The 14878-nt window shown below is 45.0% G+C and overlaps 2 protein-coding genes across 2 annotated transcripts; one reads left to right on the forward strand and one right to left on the reverse strand.

Moving 5' to 3' along the window:
* Positions 1-8011: 8011 nt before the first annotated feature.
* On the forward strand, positions 8012-9126 carry LOC108113493 (phenoloxidase-activating factor 1). Its single transcript, XM_017224078.2, has 3 exons — positions 8012-8094; positions 8144-8399; positions 8467-9126. Exons 1-3 carry the CDS (start codon positions 8034-8036, stop codon positions 9053-9055), a joined length of 906 nt encoding a protein of 301 aa, XP_017079567.2. The 5' UTR covers positions 8012-8033; the 3' UTR covers positions 9056-9126.
* A 3669-nt stretch (positions 9127-12795) lies between these two features.
* On the reverse strand, positions 12796-14668 carry LOC108113488 (heterogeneous nuclear ribonucleoprotein 87F). Its single transcript, XM_017224074.2, has 2 exons — positions 13637-14668; positions 12796-13572 (listed from the first exon to the last, which is right to left on the reverse strand). The coding sequence occupies exons 1-2, from the start codon at positions 14533-14535 to the stop codon at positions 13053-13055; spliced, it is 1419 nt and encodes a 472-aa protein (XP_017079563.2). The 5' UTR covers positions 14536-14668; the 3' UTR covers positions 12796-13052.
* Between the last annotated feature and the right edge of the window lie 210 nt (positions 14669-14878).

Here is a 14878-nt window from a genome sequence, read left to right on the forward strand (position 1 = left end):
CTCTGGCCTCCTTCCTCCGCTCTCCCTCTGATATATCCAACTGCCACTGGAGGTTTTTGGGGGGTTAATGTGGGGTCCAGCGAGGTACACAGCAAGGTATCCACTTGATTTTTGCACTAATTTACGTGGATTAAGCGCTCGACGTGGCCGTGTGACCTGGGTATTAAGCTTAAATACCTTTTAATTGACAATTTGTGTTTGGCCATTTGATGCCTGATTTTGTTTATTTATTGTGGGTGAGTGTGTGAGTGTGTGTGGCGGCTCATTAAATGTGTTTAACGGGGAACAGGAGCTGGAAAGAGGAAACTCAAATTAATCTCTGGGCTAAATCTTACTAACTAATTCAGGTTGTAAATTAAAGTTAAAGTTTATGTTGGACTTTATGAAAAAGTAAATTTATTCAATTCTCTTTCTGAAAAATCGAAGATCTTTGATTAAACTTTTGCCCTCCACCTCCTTTTACTATCCAATTAACCTTCGGTCAGAACTTTTCCATTTCTTTCGGAGTGAAATTCCCTCAGCTGCAGGTGAAGCTTGTCCTCATTTGTATGCCACTAAACTGTGGAAAAACTTTCCCTTCAGATCAAGAATTGTGTGAAATCAAACGCCCCTTCCCCTTGCCCAGTTACCTCGATCCATCAGCTGCAAGTTGTTCGGCGAAAAGCTGAAAAGTCTCGCCACACAAGCGAAAAGTTGCACAAAAAATAGCTTAAATCAGCGATTTTTTTGATGGTAACTGGGGGTAGGGTGCTCAGGGGGCCTGGCCAGTCAGCCGCTTAAGCCGCCGCACGGTGCAGCGTCGTCTAATTGAACCCAACAGATATTTTCAATTAGCAGCAAAACATTTGTGAGCTAAAAAAGTTTTATTTAATTTTTTCTCTCCCGGCTTTTCCTTGTTGCCTGCACCTTGAGCTCAAGGACTTGGGAGTTGAGAAACGGGAAGTGAATTCCTGCGGGCCAAACACGTCCTGGCGCCAATAAAAAAAGGCACCTTAGTGCACAGAACTTTGGCCGCCGGCGGCGGACAAACTTTTTAATGCCATTAAAGGACGAAAAAATGACGCTACAAGACGTGAAAAGTTTGCCACCGCCCAAAAGGTAAGCCAGAAAAAATAGCCAACCAGACTGGACAGGATGTATATATATCCCGTAAGGCTATATAACCAAAGAGAGCTTTAAGAACTTGAACGAGGCTTAAGCACTAGAAAAACAGCTAGTAAAGTGGACAAACTTAGGGAAAAATATTTACTTTTTACTCATAATAATAAGCATAATAATGTAAGCCTAATTTAGAGGGTAATAGTAAATCAAAGTTGATTCCACAAAACATTTTCGCTGGAGTCCCTTTATGCAAGTGCGTAAATTGAATTGATAAAAGCGAATGCCACATGCCACATGCCACATGCCACACACCACAAATGCAAATGCAAAGTGCGACCGGAAATGGCTACAAAATGTTGAAAATCTACAACTTGAGATAAGGCCCGAGAGTTCAAACAAACTAATTCAAAAGTGCGTGTCCTGTGCATTTCGAAATGTGCCACTGTGTTCGTCCTGTTTCGGTTCCTGCCCTGCGCCGCAAAAGTATGCAACACAAATCAGCGCATAATGGCTGCCATCCATGTCCACTTCCATATCCTCGATGTCCGATGCCCCTGCCTTCTGCCCACTGCCCACTGCCCAATCCACTTCCATATTCATGCCCATGTCCATAGCTGTGTTTGCATTTAGCTGCAGAAACAGAAACAGAATCAGGAGCAGGAGCAGAAGGAGGAGGATTTGCGGTGGCAGGACCTCGACGGACCACGCATTTCAATAATTCTAATTAATTTATTAACGCTTATCAGCGGCGATAAATTTGCCAGGGCAGCAATGTTTGTCCATGTGCCATGATGGCCGTCCCCTTGCCGGATTACGGCTAAAACTCTGTGCGAACTCTTTGCGGATGCTTTACTTCTGGTCCACAGGACAACAGTCCTTAACTGACAAACTGACTGACTGACTGACTGAGGGAATGACTGCGTCCACCTCCTCGGCGAAGGCTCTTGTAAAGTACCACTGAAGATGCACATGGGGCGATAAGTTAGTTCGGCCCCAATTCGCAGCCATAAATGGAATGAAAAACTTGGGAAAACCCAGTCATTGACATCTCTCGTAAATAAGCAGGACTCGCAGGAGTCCCAGGACTAGGCGTTGATTTTAAAACGAGCCCATTGATAAGGCCAAGCTGGCACAGAAGTTGAAGAAAATGCTGAGGTGGCCAAAAAGCAAAAGGAGCGTGTGTATGTCCAAGTCGCTGTTTGGACTAGAAGTTACTCAGTAGTGGACTATATTACGGGATTGTTAGTACTAAATGATAAGAGTAAACATGTAGTATATGTTGCTATATGTTTAAAAATCTCTAAAACAAATGGGTATGTCTTTCTTCTAATAGATACTTCCCCTCTTTTATATCTTATTTTTCTCGCCAACTCTTCGAAGAGTAGTAAACCTATGTCCTAGATTTTCCAGGGTGTATTAAACCGCTCGTTTGCTGGCTCCTTTTTATTGTGAGCCTCGAAATGACTTTTGTTTCTGTCGCCCGAACGACTGAACGACTGAAAGTGTTAAAATTTATTGACGCATTTAGATCAAAACTAAAAGCTGTCTCCCATTTGCCTTCTTCCACTGCTCGAATGTGGCTCATTTGTACGGGCTTTTTGCCTTTTCTGCTGACTCTGCAGATCGTTCTTTAAGTTTTCCACTGGCCCCGCAGCCCGATTGTGTGTGTGTGTGTTTTGTTTAATACGAAAATCCCCCTGATTTCAGGGCGGTGGCCTGGCCAATCTGGCACGCCCCCCGCCTATCAGTAAGATTGCCTAGCCGGCGGCCAAAAGGGAAAATCCGAGAGATATACCTTTAATGCATTTCGCTCATATTGAAAAGCACTTAAGCGGCGGGGGTTGCGAAAATATGAAAATCGTGGAAACCTCGGTCGGGGGTTGAACATTGTCTGAAGGTTGCTTATTTTATTATTATTTTACAGGGAATTATCTCATTTGAGTGCCCTGCCATCCATCCATCCTGCCATTCTGCCATCCTGCCCGCAGTCTGCTGTGTAATGTGTGCGTAATAACATAATATCCTTAAGATATTTTAATATTGCCTGCCGCTGCATATTGAACTGCGGCAACGTTCGCATCCAGGACTCCACCCCGATCCCTGCCCCTCTTCGCATTTCCATACTCTTGCTCTTGGTCCTGGTCCTGGCCGCATTTCAACATATTTGGCTTTACTTTGGCTGCCGGCTTGTTTGCTCCTCAGCTCGCTTTTCCTTCCTTGCTACGATTTAACAATACCTTTGTGCATCGTAAAATAATTGCCGCAGGGGCTTGTAATCTTCCGGGTTGGGTGGCTTGCAATTTTCATTTCGCCGAAATTTGGTTTACCATTTTTTTTTAGGATTTTTCATAGCGGCAGCTAAAAGGTTTCCTAAACGCCGGCTTACCGAGGGACATGTTTATGGATGTTTGGGATGCCTGGCAATCGCGAAGTTCACGATACAAGCCAGTTTATTAGGAAATTTTCATCGATTGTTTACTGGGGAAAGGTGTGTTTACCTTTGGGCATTGGTTGAAGGAATCTTAAAGAGGATTTTGATGATTAAACAGTTCTCTCCTGCTATCAAATTCATCGAAATAACAAAAATATTAAACAGACATTCTCCACTGATTCATTTTCAATATTTTCCTTATTGGCTGTGAGTTAATTCCTAGGATAATCCCTCTAATTCCTGCACATCTAGTTTAACGCATACCTATAAAAGTAAGCGTCTTCGTTATCGGCTCTCACTTAATATTATGGGAATGTTCCCTTCACCCCATCAATCCATTATCCGATTTCCCCGCTGCCTCAGACTTGTGTGTTTATCAATAATGTGCTCCAAGCGGGCTCTGAGATGTTTCTGGTGTTTGGTTCATGATTGTTTTTAATAAGTCGCTGCCCTCTCGCCTATCTGCCTCTTCCCAATACCGCTCGACATATGCTGCAACAATTTAACGTTGAGCTCGTAAATAAAATCGCTTGTCCCCGCGGCAACTTCACTCCGTTCCCCTTCGGGGTTTCTTAGGCAAAGTGCGGTGACATTATTATTGGAAGAGAGTCGCTGGCAGTTCGAGGATATGAGAGTCTGCGGCACTCGAGTTATTGACAAGTTTATGTGCTTAATCCTTCCATAAAGCGCACCATTAAAATGCCAACAAAAGGTACTTTATATGAAAATTTCCTAACCCCGCCTTGGCGTCCACTTTTATCGCCAGCTCATCGTTCATATTTCAATGAACGCACCGAAATTTAAATGCTCCTTTACACTGAGAGGAATGAGGGGTATAAAGTCAGTCATCTCTAAACAGCTTAAGCTGAATCTGCCTATCACATTACCATATTGGTTAGGAAACATATTCATTTTGTTACTTTTTTCTTTAAGTGTATAGAAAGACATGTGTGTGTGGGTGTTTGCGTCTGTGTAAGCGTAAGACAATCGAATATTGTGGGCGTGTCGAATGGCACACGATGCCGAAGGCAGCTGGCTGGCCGGAATATCGGCACCATCCTCGAATGCTGCCCCATCCTCGACTGGGTTCCTGATATGCTCGGGTATTTTTATTGCCCGTGCCCCGCTCTCGCGATTCCGTGCATAATAGTGTAAAACTAGACATATATCTCCCGACCGACCGGCTATATATTTTCCTATGGCGAGCTGCTATTTGCAGCGAAACTCACGAATTCGTAATAAAAATGTTTCGCACTGGCAAACGTGTGGCGAAGTGAGGATTTTGGGGAGCGAAATTGAAATCGGAATGGTTCCGAGCGGAAGGCCTCGCAAATGAAAGACAGGCATTAATTTTTCAAAATTTTTATTTTTTATTTACCTCCCAAAAGAGAGCGAACGGAGCGGTGGAAGGAAGTTCCGACGATTTGGGGGCAAGTAAGTTGAACTCATTTCGCAAGTGTTTACACAAAAACAGCATTTCGCATGGGATGACTAATCCGGAGAGGTTTTAGCTTTAATTTAATAACTTACTTTAAGATGACTAATCCATAAATTACTGTACTTTGCAAGCCCAATCTCCATGTGTTCCCATCGGCGCCAACCCCATCCACCTTCAACCCATTTCCAAACTGCTCCCCCCCAAAAAAAGCTTGGTTTTGGGAAGAAGAATGATGGAACCTCTTCCAGGCAGACCACATTTAAACGATTTCACATTTCTTAATGATTCTGACAGCTGAATGATCTTTCATTCGGGGTGCCCAAAATGTGTTTTTCGTATTCTCCGTTCGCGCTTGTCAGCCCCAATTTGAAATTCGGCCGAATTGGTGCTGCCTCAAGTGGCGGCGGTCTTTAGTTAATGTCAGTCAGAGAGCCCAGATGTTGCCCAAGTCGCTGCTGCTGCCTCTTCTGTGGGATTAATTAGGTATGGACTCGGTGGTACTGTGTACACTATGCAACAAGGGCTTCATGAAAGGGGCCAGCCTGATCTTGCTTGTCAACTTCTCTCTGCGCTGTGGTGCTTTTTAATTTTAATTCCTCCGCTAATACATCATCGTAAGTCAATACAGAAGGTGGTGCAGTGGTGCATTGGTGCGGTCGTGCGTGTGTGTGATAAGTCCTGGAAAGCGCCGAACTTCACGTTCCAATTTTCACAACAGTTGGCAATCCACACAACCCTCTGGCCTCCCTTTGTTCGCCTTGATTTCCTCACATGCCAATGCGATAATCACACTGGCAGAAACACTCAGAAAGTTATTTTACAAGTTTGAAGTTTTCATTTCAACATTATCTTGGGATCAAAATGGATAGATTACTGGTTAAGTAGAACATAATACTTGTGTGCTAAGAAAGACTCTTAAAAGCCAGCCCAAAACTATGCTTTAATATAGTTCTTACAAAAAGAAGTAACAAATATATAAAATTGAGAATAAATAAACTTTTATTTGAGTGTAAGTTAGTGCGAATAGCAAGTCGAGGTCGAAATTTGCCTGATGCCGAATCCGTGCCACTGCCTGGTGGTGTTGTTTCGATTTCGCGTTGCCCTTGTTGGTGGTGGCAACGTCAAGGTGAAAGCCGTTTAAGGTGGCCAGGGGCGGGGGGGTGAAGGACGAGGCAGGAGTCCATTGTTAGACTCAACATGTGCGCTATTGGATTAAGTGGCGAACGACGGCGATTCAAGGACAATCAATGGAACAGCACGAGCCTGGGAGTCCTGTTCCTCGTCACCTTCTGTCCAAATCGTAGCCAGACCGCGTAACAGAAATCCATTAAGGTGACCGTTTTATTTGCTACATTAGCGGAGGCCGGGGTGGTGACTTAAATGGATGCATTTAGCCATCTGGCTGCATTTCGCCCGAAAGTACAAAAGTGTTAATTGAGACTTCATTTTTATTGGCTGCCAGGAGAGAGTTTATTCAAGCGGAATGGTCAGGATAGACAGATAGTCCCTTCTGTCCGAGCTTAAAACCGGTATCCTGCATGCAAATCCCGACCGAAAGGATACGACACAGGACAAGCTGGCAGCTGGCACTTAGGAGAAGGAAAACGCCCACGTGCCGTAGAAATGTGAGGAATGCCGGGCCATTGCCGGGAATTTCCAATCAATTTTAATTGGCACCCCATCGATGGATGACAGCGAGAAGAAATCCAAAATATTTGTGCATAATTTTAATTAGAACATTTTCCATTTGCGCAATTTATCTTGTGTGCCCCGGAAGACTTGTACTTAGAAACCGGTGGCAGTGGCGGTGGCATACGTTCGATGGGTGTCAAAGTCGAGGCAATAAATTATTTCAAACGAGCATATCGAAGATGTGTCGCTCCTCCAAAATGTAGCTCACACATGTGCTAGCTAGCCAGGGCTAGTATTCGAAATATTTTTATGGCTAGGTCCCTGGCTGGCCGGGTGTAGGTATCGTCGTATCACAGGGATTTATGTGCAATCGGGGGGCTCGGAGATAAATCTCCTGCCCACTCAAGCGGCCAGCCAATCAAAGTTGCAGTCATTTAAATTCTCGCAGCGGGACTCTCGCTCTCTCTGTCTGCTCCCGGAAAACTCATTTAAGTTTTCCTCGGCCAGAGAGATAGGTGAAAAGGATAAGGTCGAGTCGAGTCAAGTTGAGTTGAGTCGAGGGATTGGCCAACTTTGGTCCGGCTTAATTGCCCAGTGTCCTTGCAGCGAAAAGGGAGGCTTAATTGCCTCAGCCCCTGATTGTGGCCTTTGACTCCCATGCTTAATTGCCATTTAGTCCTTTTTAATGGACTCCACTGTACTGTTCCTTGTTCATTAATGGCCACCACGTCTAGGTTTCCACTCACCTCCTGGCGCAACTTTGCGAAACCCTGTCGATACCACTCACTGTCTCTCAGATGGACTTGCAAATGCTAGCATTTTAATAGCAGCATTTTTGACTTAATATGTCCCGGCTTATCTGTGTATCTGTGTCTCTGGGTATCCTGCATGTCCTGTGCCCCTTTGGGCTTTCCCAGCTCGTTTGTGTTGCATAAATTTGCCCAAATTGTTTTGCTGCCGACCGATAAGACGCCGTCGATGGCATGACAATTAGCCCGAAACTACGTTTAAAATATAACTTGTGGTCCTTCGATTGTGTGGTCCTCGTCCAGGTCCTGCTCCTGCTACTGTACCCTCGCCCCTTTTCAGCTTTAATTGTTTCTTGGGGTCGTCTGTCGAAAGTGCAAACACAATCTGATTGCTGATATCCCCGGTATTGGCCATTGGCCGAGAATGACAACGAGGGCGACCTCTTTTAAAGTTCTTAATTTCGTTTGAACAAGTTTTCACTTCACTAACTATAGTTTGTCCTGCTTAGACCCAAATAACCTAAACATAAAATCTTATTTAATTTCGGAAATTTTCTTCGTTTGACCTACATTATCGGTAGCTTTAGTGGTTATCAATCGAGAGTGGAAAAATCTAAAGACAATGAAATCCGAATCAGATTAAAGTCGAGCTTTGTCAGAGACAGTCGCAGATGACAGTGCCATGAAATCAATCGCAGCAGTTTTTTTAAGCATTTTGATTGTCCGAGCAGCCGGTGATCAATGTGAGTTTAACAGAATCTTAAAGTGTATTAAAATCACTGGCTCCTTCAGCTTCTAGTTGGTTTCCGCTTCAGTCCAATTTGCTTCCGAATAGCTCTACCTGCGGAGGCGATGCCGCGCAGCCCAAAATTCTTTCTGGCGTAGAAACAGTCCCTAGTGAATTACCCTGGATGGTTATGCTGGAGTACTGCTCCCCAGGTGGAGATAGTCTGAATATCAACTGCTCGGGATCGTTGATCAACCATCAATATGTTCTCACAGCGGCTCACTGTCTCACAGGCCAGAAGCTTGGTCAGAACGGATCACTGTAAGAAAGAGCTTTCGAGTCATTGTTTTAGTTTGTTTTCGGTCTGTACGTTGAATAATTTTTGCAGTGTTTCTGTGAGGCTGGGAGATCATGACACTCGTACCAGAATAGATTGTACGAGGAGAGTATGCGCTCCGGATGCTGTGCAAATGGGAATCGATGAGATAAAGATACATGAGGAGTACGTTGACGGAACCCCGAACTTCTTGAACGACATTGGCCTGATTCGCCTGGCGAGAAAGGTGCCCTATACGGCTTTCATTCGTCCCGTTTGTCTGCCCTCGGCGGTGGGCTTAAAAGGCTGGCAATCCGGACAGCAGTTTACGGCGGCAGGATGGGTTCGGACTTGTGATGGTGCAAGAAGTCCCACCAAGCTAAAAGTGGGAGCGAACTACGTGGAAATCGCTGAGTGCCGTCGCAGATACGCATCTGTCAAAATAGACGTGGGCAATTCCCATTTATGCGCCGGCGGAAGGCAGAGAGTGGGCAGTTGCGATGGAGATACCGGCGGACCACTGATGGCATACCGTCAAGGAGTTTGGGTCCTGGCGGGCATTGTGTCCTTTGGCCACGGTTGCGATATGATCAACTGGCCAGCAGTCTACACAGACGTGTTTTACCACCAGTCCTGGATCACGAGCCACATGAGGCCTTAGTCTATAGCAATGCTTGACTGCACATTAGATTAGAAACCAACCATAAAGTTATCAATAAAAGCTCTGAATGTTCTGGTTTTCTCGCTGGAGAACACTTTCAAAGGTAATCAGAGGTTTTTTTTGGCGATAAGCAGACATCAACAAGAACATAAACATTTTTTTATTTCTGACAAATGTTTTTCTCATAATTAATGTATTCATGGTCCGAATATGGAATGTCCTACCTCGTTATCAGCTCTGTAATCAAAGGTGAAAATGTACAATTTTTGTCATTTTTCGCCCTTTACCCCTTACCTCTTATCAAAAATACGAAATCAGGCTTTTACCTTATCAAAAATACGAAATCAGGCTTTTACCGATTTTACCCTAAAAATGGCAGTATTGTTCTCATAACTTGGCCAATAATGGTCAGAATATAGAATGCCATACCTCGCTGAGCTCGTAATTTGATTTCCAACAAAACTGCATTGACAAAGTTAGAGCTAAGAAACGGCAAGAATCTGGGCTCTAAAAGACGTATACTTGACTTTGGGCCCCAAAAAATCAGTTTTTTAGCCATAGCACAGCCAAAAATGGTCCAAATGTGGAATGTAATACCTCGTAGGGCTTGTAATTTGATTGCTTTGATTCCCAATCGATTTGCACTGGAATCGGGAAAACTTCATTTTCGGCCATTTTTCGAAAATTTTGATGATGGTACCCCTTATAAAAAATGCGAAATTTAGCCGAAAAATGATTTTCCCAAAATCGAAAAACGAGTGATAGGGGTGGTAAGTGGTGGTCGTTAGCAGCACAAAACAGTCGTTCTTTTAGCTGTGCGACTTGTTTTGACCGATCTAGAGCTAAAAACCTGAACACAGTAGTGCAAACTTCTGTTAAAAATAGGTTTCCTGATTATTCAGCCCTTAAACCGGAGCTAGCAAGAAAATATCAGAACCATATTGATAAAAGCAAGTATAGGGGTTTAAATTTTTGGTTGTTAGCTGCATAAAACAGTCGCTGTTTCAGCCATGCGTCTTGTTTTGACAAAGTTAGAGCTAAGAAACGGCAAGAATCTGGGCTCCAAAAGACGTATTCTTGACTTTGGGCCCCAAAAAATCAGTTTTTTAGCCATAGCACAGCCAAAAATGGTCCAAATATGGAATGTAATACCTCGTAGGGCTTGTAATTTGATTGCTTTGATTCCCAATCGATTTGCACTGGAATCGGGAAAACTTCATTTTCGGCCATTTTTCGAAAATTTTGATGATGGTACCCCTTATAAAAAATGCGAAATTTAGCCGAAAAATGATTTTCCCAAAATCGAAAAACGAGTGATAGGGGTGGTAAGTGGTGGTCGTTAGCAGCACAAAACAGTAGTTCTTTTAGCTCTGCGACTTGTTTTGACCGATCTAGAGCTAACAAGCCGAACACAGTAGTGCAAACTTCTGTTAAAAATAGGTTTCCTGATTATTCAGACCTTAAACCGGAGCTAAGAAGAAAATATCAGAACAATATTCATAAAAGCAAGTATAGGGGCTTAAAGTTTTGGTTGTTAGCTGCATAAATCATTCGCTGTTTCAGCCATGCGTCTTGTTTTGACAAAGTTAGAGCTAAGAAACGGTAAGAATCTGGGCTCTAAATTATCAAACGAAAGATGGGGAAAGTTTGTTTTGGCCGTTACCTTCACAAAACAGTCATTCTTTTAGCTGTAGGTTTTTCAAAGTTATAGGTATAAAACCGATTAAAAATATTTCCGTTTGCTGACCAAAGTCATTGTCCTGATTTTTGCCTTTAATTAATCAGAATTATTCTCATAACAAAGCCAAAAATAGTCGGAATATAGAAAGCCATATGTCGCTGTGATACTGCCATAAAAAGTCATGGGAAGTATTTCTTTGCATTAGTTTTCGGAGATCTCATCCACCTTCTTGAGCTGCCTCCTCTACTGTCCAGTTTTCAGTTCCAACCTTTTTCTTCCACTTTCTCTCGGCTCGGTTCAACCTGCCACTTCAGGGAGCTCCTGCTGCTGGTGCACTTACTCTTAATGAAAAAAAGAAAGCATTATTATTAAATTATAACCAGGGAAATATCCCTCTCAACCCCCTTTCGATCTCATTTGAGCGCATGACATAAACATAAACTTGGCGCCTTTTGTGTGAGCGAGTCCTGCGGGCGTTGCCTGTGTATGTGTGTATATACTTATCCTGATCCTGGCCGGCGGCTAGCAACAACAATGGAGGCAGCAAACACCTTTAATATTTTCATTATGAAGTCATTCAGCGCGATTATTAACGCGTGACCCCCCAGGCGATGCACAGCGTCCAGGGCGAACGGTCGAAAGCGGATGAAGGTTCAGGTCCACCCTAATGAACAACAACAACAAAGCCGTTTGAGAATAGCTCTTCATTGCACGGAGAGAAAAGTCGTAAGCTTAGCTAGAGCATATACAGTATGTTAGCCCTGATAGCACCGACCTTGAGTTCTCTTTTCTAAATTCTTTTTACAGGGACTTCATTTTTTTGAGTTAAAGTGATTTTGGGATTTCCCCTGGATTCGACTTGATCCGATTGATCGTGAAGTGAGGCTTTCTCAAGTTTCTCTCAGTGTGCTCCAACGCTGAGGTAAATTACAATTTTTTGTTTATAAGTGGCAGCCGCTGGGCAAGTGCAGCTGTACCTAATAATCATAATAATTGCGCCATGGGCGTCGACAGCGTCGTCAACTTTTCCAGACGCCATTTACCCCCCACCACCCCCGTCCACGGCAACAACAATTGCTTATAAAGTGCGTGTGACACATTAACGGGAAAAGTCCGGCGCGAAAAGCGGGAAAGCCTCGGCAGACAGGGAAAAAGGCAAATAAAACTCGCGGCCAGTGGGCGAACTTCAAAAGAAATAAAGAAAAGGCAAAAAAAAGAAGCTGAGCAGAAAAGAAAAGAAAAGTCCTTTAATGCCGTGAATTTTCCGCGGGATTTCTATAAAGTGCAGCGGGGTGGAGGCCGGGAAAATTAGACAGGGGACAGGGGTCACTGCGGTTTCTGCCATGAAAATTGAAAAAATGTTCGTGCGTAAATTGGCTTTTGGGCCGGGGATGCCCTCCACATCCATACCAGAAATTGAAATGGCATCGGGCGGGGCCAGGTCACCTCACATCCGCATTTTCCTTTTCCACTTTTTCAAATTGAATTTTGTTTCGAGAGCTCCTGAGACGGCCAAGCGGAAAGTGAAAGTGGAAAGCCAAAGGAACCCGGCAGCAAATTAAAAAGAAATTAAGCCAATTTGCCTTTACAGGCCAGGATGTGCGGCTCAATTTCACGAGTCTTGGCCAAAAGTGGCCGCGACTTGTTGTGGCTCGTAAATCTTGGCCCATAAATACCACGGCCTTCTGCTCAATTCCCGCTCCTCTCGCCTCACTGGCGTAAAATTCTTTAATCTCGTTCAATTCAATTAGTTCGAGTTGACTAGTTAATGCCGCTCCAAGTGTCCGCGAATGTCCTTTTCCTCCATCGGAGGTGAGTTATCTTCTTGCCCCGACTTTGTCACCGAGCATTAAGTTTAGCAATTTATGGGTGCTCCACGACGAGTGCCTGCAGCCCTGATGTTTATGGTTATCGCTGGCTGATCAGCCTCTAATTTGGTAAATAACCTTTCCTGGTTGCTGGTGACTCCCTACTAAAAGGAAATTAAGCATAGTGCTTGGGGAAAGTGCTAAAAATTTAAAGGACCCACTTTATTAGCAGTAATAAGAACACCTCCTTATATAGTTAATGATAATTTATTCGTGTGCTTGATCACATGGTTACAATGAAAGCTTAAGGAAGGGGTACTACAATAATACGAATTTTGAATTGGAATGAATTGGAAATGGATTGCGATTACGGACCCGATTTAGAACAACCTAACATGACTGGGTACAAAGCTAACAAAAATATAAATGGCCGGTGAAAAGTTTATTTAAAGATCTCTCCATTCTGATCCGGACGGCACTACAGTGATCAGAAAGAGGACCCTGCAGCTTAGTGGCCGCCCACACTGGACTCTGCAGCATCCGGAGTATTTGCAGAGGAGGCCAGAGCCTCGGTCAGAGCATCCACAGTGTCCTCTAGATCCTGGCGCGGCGAGGAGACCGGCGTGGTATTGTCGTCGCGGGGCTTGGCCTTTCCAAAGATCAGTGCAGCCTGCTTGGTCTCGGCCAGGGAGTTTATGGGGGCAGTCACCGTCCTTGGTTTCAGAACCAGTTTTGGCCGATCGTCATCGTCGAGTACCCCGAACATGTTGCTCGAAGTTGGCCCGGTGGCCGATGTTCCCGATTCCGGGACTCCCGACAAAGGACCCTTGTCATCCCGGTCAAAGTTGCCGTTGTCTTTGAACCTCCCAGAATTGGGGTTGTAGTGACCACGACGATCGCGGTTTCGATTCTGGACAAAGTTGGTATAATTCCCATTGCCATATCCACCGGCTGCGTTGCCGTTGAAGTTTCTCTGCAGATTGCCACTCCTGTTAGGTCCACCTCCTCCGCCAACGCTATTGTAGGAGCTGGAAAAGAAATTAAGAAATCAATCCCCTAATTCTAAGTTTCCCTTACTACTATATTACTTACCGATTGAAGTTGAAGTTGCGGTTGCGTTCGAATCCTCCGTTGTTAGGCGAATGCTGTCCGTCCCGATCATCGAAACTCAGACGTGGAGCTCCTTCTTGGTAGCGATTGCCATTGCCGCCGCCCCGGTCACCTCCACCACCGCGGCCGTTGTAACCACCTCTGCGGTCGTAGTTTAGGGACATGGTGCTTTGGGTGGGGCTGCTGTTGGACATTTGGTGGCTGCTGCTGCTGGGCGTCTCCCTCCGTCGATACTGATGGGATCCTACGCTGTCGTCCCGCCGATAATTGCGTCTTTGGTAGTAGGGATTGCCTCCATTACCACCTCCATTGAATCCGTTACCACCACCGCTACTGGCAATGGGTCCCCTACCGCCACCTCTTTCTGGGCCTTGAGAGCCACTGGGTCCTCCAGCTGGTCCTATGCTGGAGGCCGGAGTCTGTCGACGATGATCGGCTATATCGATGCGCAAGGGGGCCGAAAAGTTGTCCAGCTTGATGCGCCCGTTGCAGGAGAGGGCCTGTTTCAGCTGGGACAGAGTCTCAAACTCCACGTAGCCATAGCCCTTAAACTCGTCCGTCTCCCGATCCTTGATCAGGCGCACCTTCTTCACCTCGAAGTCCGAGAAGATCTTCATGACATCGCCTTGGACGAGGCCCTTGGGCAGATTGCCCACATAGGCGATGAAAGGTGGATCCGTGGGCACCTGACGCGGGCGATCGCGATCCCTGTCACGATTGCGAAAGTCACGGAAGTTGCCACGACTGTCTCGATTGTCACGATTATCGCGATTATCACGATGGTTGCCGCCATCTCGATTAAAGTCCCGATTGTTGCTAGTATTGTTGCTAGTGCTGTCACGGTTGAATTCGCGGTCCCGCTGGCTGGAGCGATTGGCCATGATCGAACCCTATTTCCGATCCTATGAAAATATATGTACCTACAAATAGCCTCTCGATCCACGGACGCACGGAACACGGAACGCTGTACGAAAAGTCCGGAGCTTGATTTTCCAGACGCTATTGATAAGTCTACGAGAGACGAGGGACTGGGCTCGGGGCTGTGGGGCTCCTTTCAACATTCTGACAACCAGGTGACACTATTTTCAATCACACTGGATCGATCTCGATGTATAAGAAAGTTAATGTGTATATATAATTCTCTCCTGATTTGGTATTCCATGTTTAAAGTGGAAAATCTTGATTTTCTTCTTAGATCCAAGCTGATTTGAATGTGCAAAATGG

Source organism: Drosophila eugracilis, unplaced genomic scaffold (assembly GCF_018153835.1).
Source record: "Drosophila eugracilis isolate 14026-0451.02 unplaced genomic scaffold, ASM1815383v1 contig_1781, whole genome shotgun sequence".
Classification (NCBI taxonomy): Eukaryota; Metazoa; Arthropoda; class Insecta; order Diptera; family Drosophilidae; genus Drosophila; species Drosophila eugracilis.

Coding starts and splice junctions, on each gene's coding strand:
- LOC108113488 (XM_017224074.2), bottom strand. CDS start 14,535: ATGGCCAATCGCTCCAGCCAGCGGGACCGCGAATTCAACCGTGACAGC. Junction 13,573..13,636: donor CGCAACTTCAACTTCAATCG/GTAAGTAATATA, acceptor TTTCTTTTCCAG/CTCCTACAATAGCGTTGGCG.
- LOC108113493 (XM_017224078.2), top strand. CDS start 8,034: ATGAAATCAATCGCAGCAGTTTTTTTAAGCATTTTGATTGTCCGAGCA. Junction 8,095..8,143: donor CCGAGCAGCCGGTGATCAAT/GTGAGTTTAACA, acceptor TGGCTCCTTCAG/CTTCTAGTTGGTTTCCGCTT. Junction 8,400..8,466: donor CTTGGTCAGAACGGATCACT/GTAAGAAAGAGC, acceptor TAATTTTTGCAG/TGTTTCTGTGAGGCTGGGAG.